This window comes from Rana temporaria, chromosome 1 (assembly GCF_905171775.1).
Source record: "Rana temporaria chromosome 1, aRanTem1.1, whole genome shotgun sequence".
Lineage (NCBI taxonomy): Eukaryota > Metazoa > Chordata > Amphibia > Anura > Ranidae > Rana > Rana temporaria.
The window spans coordinates 208,304,861-208,317,488 of record NC_053489.1 but is presented as its reverse complement, the minus strand read 5'-3'; the positions used below and the strand labels follow the sequence as shown (position 1 = coordinate 208,317,488).

At 40.9% G+C, this 12,628-nt stretch overlaps 1 protein-coding gene across 1 annotated transcript in view; it reads right to left on the bottom strand.

The window, feature by feature from the left end:
* Positions 1–835: 835 nt before the first annotated feature.
* Positions 836–12,628, bottom strand: part of PPIL2 (peptidylprolyl isomerase like 2) — an 83,200-nt gene continuing 71,407 nt past the window's right edge. The window contains exons 19-20 of the mRNA XM_040348309.1: positions 12,220–12,353; positions 836–1,672 (exon numbers count right to left, since the gene is read on the bottom strand). Of these exons, the coding sequence (XP_040204243.1) occupies positions 1,582–1,672; positions 12,220–12,353 (225 nt within the window). The 3' untranslated portion in view covers positions 836–1,581. The remainder of the gene's footprint in view (positions 1,673–12,219; positions 12,354–12,628) is intronic.

Below are 12,628 nucleotides of genomic sequence, written 5' to 3'. Positions count from 1 at the left end.
CGGAGGGGGGGGGGAAGGGTTCTGATGTGCGAAAGTTCCACTATAGGGTGGAGCTCCGCTTTAATGCTCTTAATTGAAACAAGTACACATTATAGAGGGATAAGCCTTGTATACATTTCATTTCTGAGGTTTACAACCACTTTAAAGGAGTACTGGTACTCAAACTCCTTTCACACTGAGGCAATTTTCAGGCATTTTAGCGCAAAAAATAGAACCTGTAAAGCGCATAAAAACTGCCTGAGTGCTTTTACACTGGGGCCGTGCGCTTGCAGGACAGGAAAAAAAAAGTCCTGCAAGCAGCATCTTTGGGGCGGTGTCTGAGCGGTGTACATAGCTCTCGCAAACCACCCCTGCCCATTGGAATGAATGGGCACCACTTCTGAAGTGCCTGAAAAGCGCTTCCGGAGCGCTGCATCACAGGCACTTTTAACCCCTTCTTGCCTTCTTGGGGGTTAAAAGCACCCAGCTACCGCCCCCCCCCCCCCAAAAAAAAGCGCCGCTAATGTCAGCATCACCCCAGTGTAAAGGTAGCCTAAAAGCGTAACCTTTGTTGTCCAAAAAGGAGTACTGCAGTTACTGGTGCCTGACTTTTGCTGACTCTGTGGCCAAGTCCTGCCAACTGCCATCTTCCTGTCTAATGACAGTTTCCTCCTTGCCAATAATGGAGTCTAACTGGAAAGGGAGGGAACATGACATTTGTAGGAATTTATATTTTGAGAACATGTATTACAATCCAAACACTCGTTTATAAGTCGTCGGATCTTTCCAGACAAGCAATTCCCACAAGGATCTGCTAATGTTTGAGGTACAGATACAATGACTATGCAAACAAAAATCCACTTATTTTAAATTTTATTACAACTTTCCTATTGCCAGAACAATTTTTTTTTCAGGGGCTCTCTAATCAGGACTGCAGCCTCTTGCCAGTCATTCTGTGCCACCTCCATGTATGAGTGTAACATTTCTTGTAAACTTATCCAAGACTGATCTGACATGTGCCTAGAGTCTTCCACGGGCAGAGCGGATAATCCTTGGCTAGCAGGGTTTAAGGATCATTCCTCCCCGACATGAGAATACTGAAAATTAGATGTCTTCATACATTGCAGTGTCATACAAGCATAACCTAAGTGACAAAAAAACAAAAAATCCACCCAACACAGATGTACAACAAAGTCAATGAAAAAATATAGAAATGTTACAGATTTGAGTCTGCAGGGAAGAGGCCAAAACGACAATTAATGCAAAAAATGAAATTCACAATGTTCTACAGGTCATGAAGCCTTAATGGCACATAACAGCCATGCTAAAGGAACAAAACATAATTTAACTTTTTGTATTTCAAGCTAAGACTTTATCTCCACCATTAAATAATCAATGTGATTTATAGGGCGAGAAAGATTGTATTGTTGTTGCTATTCAATAATTTCTTCACTCTCACTAAACATATTTAACAAATAAATGCATTAGCAGTACAAGTATCAAATCGTAGTTGTGACATTCAAGTCTCATATGCACAAACGCCCCAAAAATCATATAAAAATAAAAAGTAAAATAAATCCAGGGTAAAGTCTTCATAAAGGTCTACCAAGAACTGAAGTTTCCAAACCCTTGAGTGACTTTTTCTTTTTTACTAGTAGAGGGGCCACTGTCATCATCAACAGCAGAACGTTTCCTATGGATAAACACAAAACAGAATTATAAGAACTCCAGGATTTTCGAATGCTTTAAAGAACAAAAGATTTGGACAATGTAAAAAGCGGTTTTCCTTTGACACGGTACTGCTTAACAAATGTTAAAGTAAATAGCACTCTGACCTTTCTTCAAGAAGAAGAAATGGGCCCACCACCCAATGAGCTTTATTTTATATATACTCTGCAAGGAATTTTTAGGTTACTGAAATGCTGGCAGAGGTTACTCACGAGACTGACACTGCTCTGGATCTGAAATGTCCACACCGCTGTTGTATTTTACAGTATCTGGTTTCTAATTATTTGTATATGTACCTTATATGGGAAGTGTTCTATAAAAAAGCAAGCAAGCCTCTTGCTCTGTACACCAAGATTGATGGCTACCTTGTATGTACAGCTGTCCAGACAGAAAAACACCAATAGTAAGGAAGTGACAGCTAGTTGTGAAATATCTCAGTCTATCTTTAACATGCTTAATAAAAATGGCAGTGCAAATAACAAAGATAATGTGCAGGCTCCAAAAACCCACAGCAAGCAATCAGATTTCAGTTTACTACCGTCAAATGAGAAAAAAAAAAAGTGAGATCTGACTAGTTGCTATAAAGTAAGTCCACTTTGCTCTTTTCTGATTAATCCCAGCAAAGTACAATGAAACAAAAAAAATCCTATTTAGGAGTTTCAGTTATAAAAGATAGACAAATACCTTTCAGGTAAGACCTACATACAGGTCATAATTTCAGTTTAAAGCTGCCAGTTTTTCAATCCCACATTTAAGAACAGGTTAGTAGATCATATACTGTAAGTTGTCTACCACAGACACCTACCCCCAACTGCCTGGATGAGAACTTTTTCAACTAAAACACTAGAGGGAAGCTAGCATCAAGCACTTCTTGCACCATATGGTATGCCCAATGTGCTAGCCCCCAGTAAGTAAAATGGACTCTGCTCATCTCCACAACTGCCATCACATTGGCCCTTTTATATTGCAATATGTGGAGTGCCTTGTGAGCCACCGTATCACTGTCCAACATGTGAAATCTAACTGTATTATATACTACACTACTTGGTGACTGTGGACTGTTTAGCATATTTACTCTGACACAACGTAATAAGCACCAGGATCTAGAACATCAATATTTGAGACTCCTGGTGGTGGTCCTTGTGTAAGTCTTAGGTCATGCATGTGACTGGTGTTATATTTTTTTGAAGGCTTGAGCATACTCCCGATACCTAGTCAGCCCCATTCAACCTCTGATTTATACCCTTTATTATTTATGGAGCAAGATGTGAGCATGTATAAGTGTGCTGTGTGAGCAGCTGCTGTGGTGAGCTTACTGGAAGAGTCGGAAGGTACCCCTGAAATCAGCTCACCATCATTGAGAAAAGCCAACCTTAACATCAAATCTAGTAAAATGCCCCCATTCAACAAAAATCGCTGGCTTAATATTTTCCTTGAAGTAGTAAAGAGGGACTTGGAGGGACTTCCATGGCAAATTGATAACCAGGATAACCTCTCCAAAACTGAACGTAAAGCCCTCATGGAACTAAAAAATGCCAAGGAAATTACTATCAAAAAAAGTGACAAAGGGGGGAACGTGGTCCTAATGAACAATGAAGACTACGAAATAGAAGTCAAGCGCCTTTTGGGGGACCACAAAACATACCGTAAACTGGGATGTGATCCTTTCCCAAGAGTAGTCGGAGAGTTAAATAGCAAACTGGACGATGCAGTGGAAACAGGTCTTATTCTAAAAAGGGAATCTAACTATCTTAGGGTTGTAGATTACAACATCCCGACCTTCTACTGCATCCCCAAATTGCATAAATCTCTCAAAAAGCCCCCCGGTCGCCCCATTGTCTCAGCGATTAGAGGCCCTTTGGACAGAATTGGCGGATATTTGGACTGCCTATTAAAGGAGATGGTCCACGGACTAAGATCATATGTCCAGGATACCCGTGATGTCCTGTCCAAAATATCTGAAATACAAGTTGATGAGGGTGAAGTGTGGTTAATTGGAATCGACGTAGAGTCACTCTATACTTCAATCCCCCATCAAGTGGGGATTGATGCTGTAAGGTTCTTTCTGGAAAAACATTTCCCACTATTGGGACAACAAAATGAATTCCTTTTGGACCTTTTAGAATTTGCACTACATCACAACTATTTCCAATTTGCCTCACACTTCTACCAGCAGATCAAGGGAACCTCCATGGGGGCAGCCTGGGCCCCGGCTTATGCTTGCTTGCACCTGGGCCTCTGGGAAGAGAGGGATGTCTATAATTCCACAATGTATCGTGGCCATGTACATACTTGGCTACGATACATTGATGATGTTTTTGTGATCTGGCAGGGGGACATTGAGAACTTACATGACTTTATCAAAGAGTTGAATGTAAACGAGCGAAATATCAAACTCACTTACACCTTTGATAAAGTTCAAATTTCCTTTTTGGACCTCAAAATAGGCCTAAAACACGGCAGGATTTGTACAAGTACCTACAGGAAAGATACCGCAGCAAATACTCTGCTACAGGCGGAAAGTCACCATCCACAATGGCAGAAAAATGGGATCCCAATGGGGGAATTCATCAGGATCAAACGTAACTGCTCGGAAAACTCCACTTTTCAAATAGAAGGAAAATAACTTTATGCTAGATTTCGGGAAAGAGGGTACTCTCACCGACAAATCAAGACAGCGAAACGAAAAGTAGCCGCACGCAGTAGAAAAAGTCTTCTTCTTAAAAAACCACATGACAGTAACACCAACCAAAAAGGTGAGAGTGGACCAGTGAGGTTAATCACTACCTATGGCTCCCAATGGGACAAGGTAAGAGAAATACTTTCCAAACATTGGGGCATTCTCACCAGCAATAGAAGCTTAGCAGACATTGTCGGTGAGCGCCCAAAAATGGTGGCTCGTAGAGCGAAAAACTTGGGCGATATCCTGGTCCAATCGGAATATGTCAGACAACCCAACAAAACATGGCTGTCTGAGTACCCACGAAGTCAGGGTATGTTCCCCTGTACGAGATGTCAAGTCTGTCCCTTCGTCGACAGAACACGTACCTTTATGGACGCTATTGGGTCCAAAGAGTACGAAATTAGGGATCTCATCAACTGTTCGACCGAACGAGTTATCTACATGATAACATGTCCCTGTAAAAAGATGTACATAGGTAAAACCAAAAGGCAGCTTAGAATTAGAATAGGCGAACACCTGCGAGAAATCAAGAGGGAGAAAGATAGTGACAGGGAACCTAAACAGGAGAGTCCAGTAGCACAGCATTTTGCGGAATTCCATCAGGGCAAACCGGATGGAATGAAAATTAAGGGCATATATGCGTTGCATCTGCCCACGAGAAGGGGAGATTTTGACAGGATACTCCTCCAGAAAGAAAAATGGTGGATCTTCACCCTTAAAACTCTCATGCCTCTCGGCATGAACACCGAATTAAGCATGCAACCCTTTCTGGATCAGTAGACTGCCAGGCCCCCCCTTCTTCCGATTAAATCCCTACTCTATTGTATCCATTTTTGGAGATACTAATCCGGCTTTGTCCTTAGCAGACAAGTATATTAGCCTTTTAGAGCAAATATATACTTCATGTCATATATACTGTACGCCCCATCGGGCGTGGACCCTGTCTCTATCTTTACCCTTAACACCGCAGGAGGGCGGATGAGTGTATGCTCTTCTGTCATCCCCCCTCTTCCCTTTTGCTTTTTCCTTTTGTCTGTTCTTTTCCCTTCTTTTTCTCTCTTTCTGTTCTCACATACTCACACATGTTGAACCCAATTATGTCCTTACGTATCGGATGCACACACATATAACATGTGGGCTTTGACTAACAGCATGAGTATGATGACTGATCTGCCTTGGCATAATCGCCCATGTCTATCTACCCGAGCTGACATTCCACTTACATTTTGCATATTACATCTTTTTGTTTTCCTGGTTTTCCCTGTTGTTAGTCCTTATAGGGTCCTTCATAGCCCCTTCTGGAGCATGGGCCCTGCACGGAGCACCAGAATCAAACTATATATGCAAATTTGTGATCTTATCACAAGTTTACACTAAGCAGGGCCACTATAATATATTATCCCCCTTTTAAATTAAATTACATTATCGGGCTAAAATATTATATATATTTAGTGACCCCCATTTATAAGTCTGTTTAACTTTGATGCTCTTCGTGCATCTTTAGAGATCTAGCGGTCAATTTCTATTCGTCATTCAATATATCTATTTAGCAACTTTATGTATGTCCCGTCATATGTGATAGGCTTTATGTGTTTTGAGAGTTTGGTTTGAGGCATCCAGCACTGTAATGACATCCAAGTCTATCAAGCGGAACTCCGTATTATTTTTTTATCCTTCAAATCAATGGGAGACAGGCGTGCGCCGATAGCATATAAAGGAGCGACGCACGCCTGTCTCCCACCGTCCAGACGAAGTTACGTATCAACACTACGAAACGCGTTGACGTCATCACGGCTCCGGACGCCTCTCTCTCTATGCCCCATAGCAGTGGGAAACCGAAGCGGTGACTTGCGGGAACACGCAAGCAAGAAGAAAGCGAGCGGATGCTCCAGAAGAATATTGAAAAGCACCAAACATTTGGTACGTACTGAAGCCACATATAGACCACTTCCAGAAGCATATAGCTGGACCTGCCAGCTCAGCAGATCAGTGGGAACAGCATCACTTAATCGGACGGCACGGCTGTATTATCCTCCCCGCATGCTGATATACATTGGCGCATCTGACAGTCTACAGACGCCAACTGCAGCGATTGGATCACACTACAGCAAGGAGGCAGCCAGTAGCCAACGGATTCCGGATCTCTGTGAATTAGTGAACTTTGCTGGTAAGATCGTTTCATTATCCTGCTTGCACATGCTATGCTGAAATATGGAAGCCTATAACACAGACCTACAGTGGTAACATATAAAATCTCTTCATCAAATCTTGCATTCAACCGCTTCACACATCGGAATCTTTGAAATCCTCAAATTGGAACAGCACCATACACCGATCTTGTAGGCAGGGCAGCCCGGATAAACTCTTATTATCTTTAATTAATTTTTTCAAAACTTTTTTTCAAATTCACTTTAAGTGCTAGCCCAAACCTTAGTATATATGAACCTTCATTGATCTTGCCATCAAGTTCATATATGCAAGATCAAGACTGTTATCCAACTCAGATCTGTTTATCTAAGTTACCTACTGCAGGGGCACTTTTGCTGACAACTCTCTCTACTTGCATATCAGGCTAACCGCCTCACACACTATATCGGATTTCCGATTAGAATTGACAGCAAAAGTTCTCCATCCGGCGTCCGGATCGCCACAATCATTTTTGTCCTGTATGTTTGTTATTGTTTGTGTCCTTTATGTGCTGTTTGTTGCACGCTTAATGAATTAGTCTCATACGTGCATGTTTCTTGGCCGGCCAACTAATATAGGTTGTTACTATAGCTATCTCAGCTCTCATAGTGTTATACTTGTATTACTGTCCCAGGTGTATTAATTATACAATGCAACTTTAAATATTTATTAAACTTATATTTTACTACACATATTGTCCGTCACTGCCATAGTAGCCTCTCGGTTGTCCCAGGGGTTACCACCTCTTGGTCTCCCTGTCGGGGCAACAACCTTTCTTTTGTATATGCCTGTTATTGGCTACGGCTGGGTTCCCCTAATTAGGAGAAGCGATAATGTGTAAATAACTGGGACACTCATATCTACAACACAGTGTGGTAGAGGAGGCTTCGCTCATCCTTTTCTTTATATGCTGTGGTGAGCTGACAACGTCATTTTAAATGAAAGAATGGTGGAAATTGTGTTTTTTATGCTTTGTTTTTTTTAACAGTTTTTCAATAAAGCCTTTGCTTTTTATGCGGTTTGGTCCCATTAGTAACTGTTCTTCTGGGTCCCTCACAGCCCAGCTTCATCCCTCTGGAGTAAGCCGTCTGCCTTGCCATTGAAATCATATCAATGGATTCAGGTGCTGTGCAAATCCCATACAAACTGGATCGAATGCTTTGAGGTGATATCATAGGCCTGTGAAGAGCTCAAGTTTCATATAGAACTAGTTACTTTTTAAAGTAACATTTGTATGAATGTCAGGCAATTCCTAAAGTGTTACTAAACCCAGCGTCCTGCATTTACTATATCTGACCTCCCAGAATACACAGAACATGGAAATGCAAGTATTTAAGTAAATATAAACGGCTAAAAACCTTTTCTCATTAGCAGTATATAGCAAGCAGTCTTGTGACTTCTATCAGTGTCAGGTTAAAGCTCGTAGGAGGAGATTTCATTCTACTACAACTGTCCTATGAGGCTGCATGACCCCTGACCCTCTGTCGGGACAGTGCTGATTGGCCCTCTGCCGATCACATGCACCCTCCCAACACAAAAGAAAAACTCTCTAGCAATACACACCAAACTGAGCATGTGCAGAGTGCCCCAAAGGCCCTGTACTATCAGGAGATTGGGGACCGTGGAAGAAAGGAAGGATCACAGAAGACAGTAACAAACAGCTTCTTTTACACAATGCAGATGATTAACCCTTTAGGTTCCAGACTGAGTTTAACATGCATGCTTTACTGCATATACAGACTGATTTCACTGTTGTGGCTTTAGAAAAGTGGCAGAACACCCCCACCCACTAAAACTTGCCACACTTTCCTGCAACTCTGACAGAGCCATAGGGAAATACTTGGTACTTACGTGACTTCTCACCTTCCGGTCAGGATGCAGTGCTATGTATTATAGTGGAGTTTAGGGTCATTAACTCTGTGTAAACATATACACACACACACACACACACACACACACACACACACACACACACACACACACACACACACACTCTCCCTGACAAAAGTCTTGTCACTTCTCTATTTTGTAGAAATACAGAAGCTATTAACCTGACTTTTAATTAATCAATTGGTGTTAGAAATAGCTCATATGAAAAGCTAAAGCCCTCCCAAATGATGTTTAATGCACTGAAATAAAAAAAATTTCAGTGAAAACTAATTTATCATTTAATCAAGACAGAGAGGTCAAATTTTGGCAAGACAAAAATTTTGTCGCCTATACAGAAATTGAACAACTTTACTGAAAATCCAAAAATATGTCAGCAAATTAGGTAGTGGTGCTGTGAGACCCAAATTTGATATCTTGTTCATGACTTCCATGAGCTTGAAAAACAGCATCCATGCAGTTTGGCAAGGATTCATACAAATTTATTGATGAAGTCATCAGGAATAGCAAAGAAAACAGTCTTGCATGCCTCCCAGAGTTCATCAATATTCTTTGGTTTCGTCTTCCATGCTTCCTCTTTCATCCTACACCACATATGCTCAATGTTCATGTCTGGTGACTGGGCTGGCCAATCCTGCAGCATCTTGATCTTCTTTGCCTTAAGGAACTTTGATGTGGAGATGGAAGTATGCGATGGAGCACCATCCTGCTGCAAAATTTGGCCTTTTTTATGGTTGGGAATATAAAGAGGTAGCTAAGATTTCTTGGTATTTTAGACTATTGATGTTGCCTTCCACCCTGCAGATCCCTCGCACACCCCCATACTAGATGTAACCCCAGACCGTGATTTTGCCTCCACCAAACTTCACTGTTTTCTGGGTAAATCTCGGCTCCATGTGGGTTCCAGTAGGTCTCCTGCAATATTTGCGGCGACTGTGGTGAAATTCAACAGAAGATTTATCTGAAAAATCCACCTTCTGACACTTTTCCAGAGTCCATTCTTTTAGCAGGCTGTGGCCCTTGGCAAAGGCCACACGGTTTTTCAATTGGCTTTTGTTTAGTGCTGGCTTATGGGCACTGATTCGACCATGGAGGCCATTTCAAGGCAAAATCCGACAAACTGTTCTGGTTGACACAGGGACTTCAGGTGACCAGGTCTCGTGGTTTTTTTCCTCTGAACTTGACGCTGAGACACATTGAAGGTGTCTGCCACATCAGCAGTGGATCTGGTCTTCAGCCTCTTGATAATCAACACTTTAGTCTCCGGGTGAATCTTAGGAATGTTTGCAGAGGTCTAGTTGCAGTTGAGAAGGTCTAGTGTACTGGGGTTCTTTTTATACACACCTGAGACCTAATTGATCCATTATTAGTCACAGGTGAAGCTCATATAACAAGGCGACAACACTTATGTCTTGGCAAAAATTGAGTCAATGGGCCTTACCAAGCTGTGAATATTAGAATACATTTTGTCAGTTTCGTTTTGCACTGAAACATTATTACAAAAGCTGTTGGGATTAAAATTACCCATTTCTTGTAACAAAATCTTAAATTGGAAATATATTTTAGAGGCACTTCAGGTCAATTTGTACCCAAGCAACAAGACTTGTCAGGGACTGTGTATGTGTGTGTATGTGTATATATATATATATATATATATATATATATATATATATATATATATATATATATATATATATATATATATATATATATATATATATATATATATATATATATATATATATATATATATACAGTGATGAAAATAAGTATTTGAACACCCTGCTATTTTGCAAGTTCTCCCACTTGGAAATCATGGAGGGGTCTGAAATTGTTATCGTAGGTGCATGTCCACTGTGAGAGACATAATCAAAAAAAAAAATATCCAGAAATCACAATGTATGATTTTTTTAACTATTTATTTGTATGATACAGCTGCAAATAAGTATTTGAACACCTGAGAAAATCAAAGTTAATATTTGGTACAGTAGCCTTTGTTTGCAATTACAGAGGTCAAACGTTTCTTGTAGTTTTTCACCAGGTTTGCACACACTGGAGGAGGGATTTTGGCCCACTCCTCCACACAGATCTTCTCTAGATCAGTCAGGTTTCTGGGCTGTCGCTGAGAAACACGGAGTTTGAGCTCCCTCCAAAGATTCTCTATTGGGTTTAGGTCTGGAGACTGGCTAGGCCACGCCAGAACCTTGATATGCTTCTTACAGAGCCACTCCTTGGTTATCCTGGCTGTGTGCTTCGGGTCATTGTCATGTTGGAAGACCCAGCCTCGACCCATCTTCAAAGCTCTAACTGAGGGAAGGAGGTTGTTGCCCAAAATCTCGCAATACATGGCCCCGGTCATCCTCTCCTTAATACAGTGCAGTCGCCCTGTCCCATGTGCAGAAAAACACCCCCAAAGCATGATGCTACCACAACCATGCTTCACAGTAGGGATGGTGTTCTTGGGATGGTACTCATCATTTTTCTTCCTCCAAACACGGTTAGTGGAATTATGACCAAAAAGTTCTATTTTGGTCTCATCTGGCCACATGACTTTCTCCCATGACTCCTCTGGATCATCCAAATGGTCATTGGCAAACTTAAGACGGGCCTTGACATGTGCTGGTTTAAGCAGGGGAACCTTCCGTGCCATGCATGATTTCAAACCATGACGTCTTAGTTTATTACCAACAGTAACCTTGGAAATGGTGGTCCCAGCTCTTTTCAGGTCATTGACCAGCTCCTCCCGTGTAGTCCTGGGCTGATTTCTCACCTTTCTTAGGATCATTGAGACCCCACGAGGTGAGATTTTGCATGGAGCCCCAGTCCGAGGGAGATTGACAGTCATGTTTAGCTTCTTCCATTTTCTAATGATTGCTCCAACAGTGGACCTTTTTTCACCAAGCTGCTTGGCAATTTCCCCGTAGCCCTTTCCAGCCTTGTGGAGGTGTACAATTTTGTCTCTAGTGTCTTTGGACAGCTCTTTGGTCTTGGCCATGTTAGTAGTTGGATTCTTACTGATTGTATGGGGTGGACAGGTGTCTTTATGCAGCTAATGACCTCAAACAGGTGCATCTAATTTAGGATAATAAATGGAGTGGAGGTGGACATTTTAAAGGCAGACTAACAGGTCTTTGAGGGTCAGAATTCTAGCTGATAGACAGGTGTTCAAATACTTATTTGCAGCTGTATCATACAAATAAATAGTTAAAAAATCATAAATTGTGATTTCTGGATTTTTTTTTTTTGATTATGTCTCTCACAGTGGACATGCACCTACGATGACAATTTCAGACCCCTCCATGATTTCCAAGTGGGAGAACTTGCAAAATAGCAGGGTGCTCAAATACTTATTTTCCTCACTGTATATATATATATATATATATATATATATATATATATATATATATATATATATATATATATATATATATATAGTGTGTGTGTGAATTATGTTAACAAAAAATTAACCTTACATCTGTACAGAAGCTTTGATATTTGAGGTTTATGACATGCTGTGCAGCCTACTGCTCTGTTTCTTCTCATTGTAGGCAAAAGTAATTTACAAAATGGGATTACTAAACAGAAAGTTGGCTCTGTGCTGGATTTGTACAATATTTATTTTCTGTGGCCAAATAAAATTTTCACCCATGGGTATAAAACTGCATTACATAAACCAGGTTTATGAAAACTGTGTACATTAATACAATATTAATAGTCTATGGCTTTTCCAGGTGCCACGTAAAAAAGGTACTCACGCTGCTGCCATATTGATATATTTTCCAATACCGGACCGGTAGGTTTTAGGCTCCTGCTTTTGCTCTTTTTTTGGCAGCACAGGTTCCTTTAATAGCTCTTCCTCTTTCTTTGCTTTCTCTCTTTCTAAAGCAACCTATAAAAAAGTTTGAATGTTTCAGATTAGTCAAAGATCTAACTTGAAATTCCACAAAAAATGGTTATGAATTTGCCTATTCTGCCAAGTCACCTGAGCAAGATAACTTCTAACTGCCAAAACTACAGCCCAAAGAAAGATGGAGCACAACTAAGACACATGGTCCTACAGATAATAAATGAAAAACAGACGAGAGCGGTCATGGACTGTCACGGATGTCATCTTTAGTCACTTTTGCTGCATCGGAATTCTTCACTTTTTTATATTTACGTTGT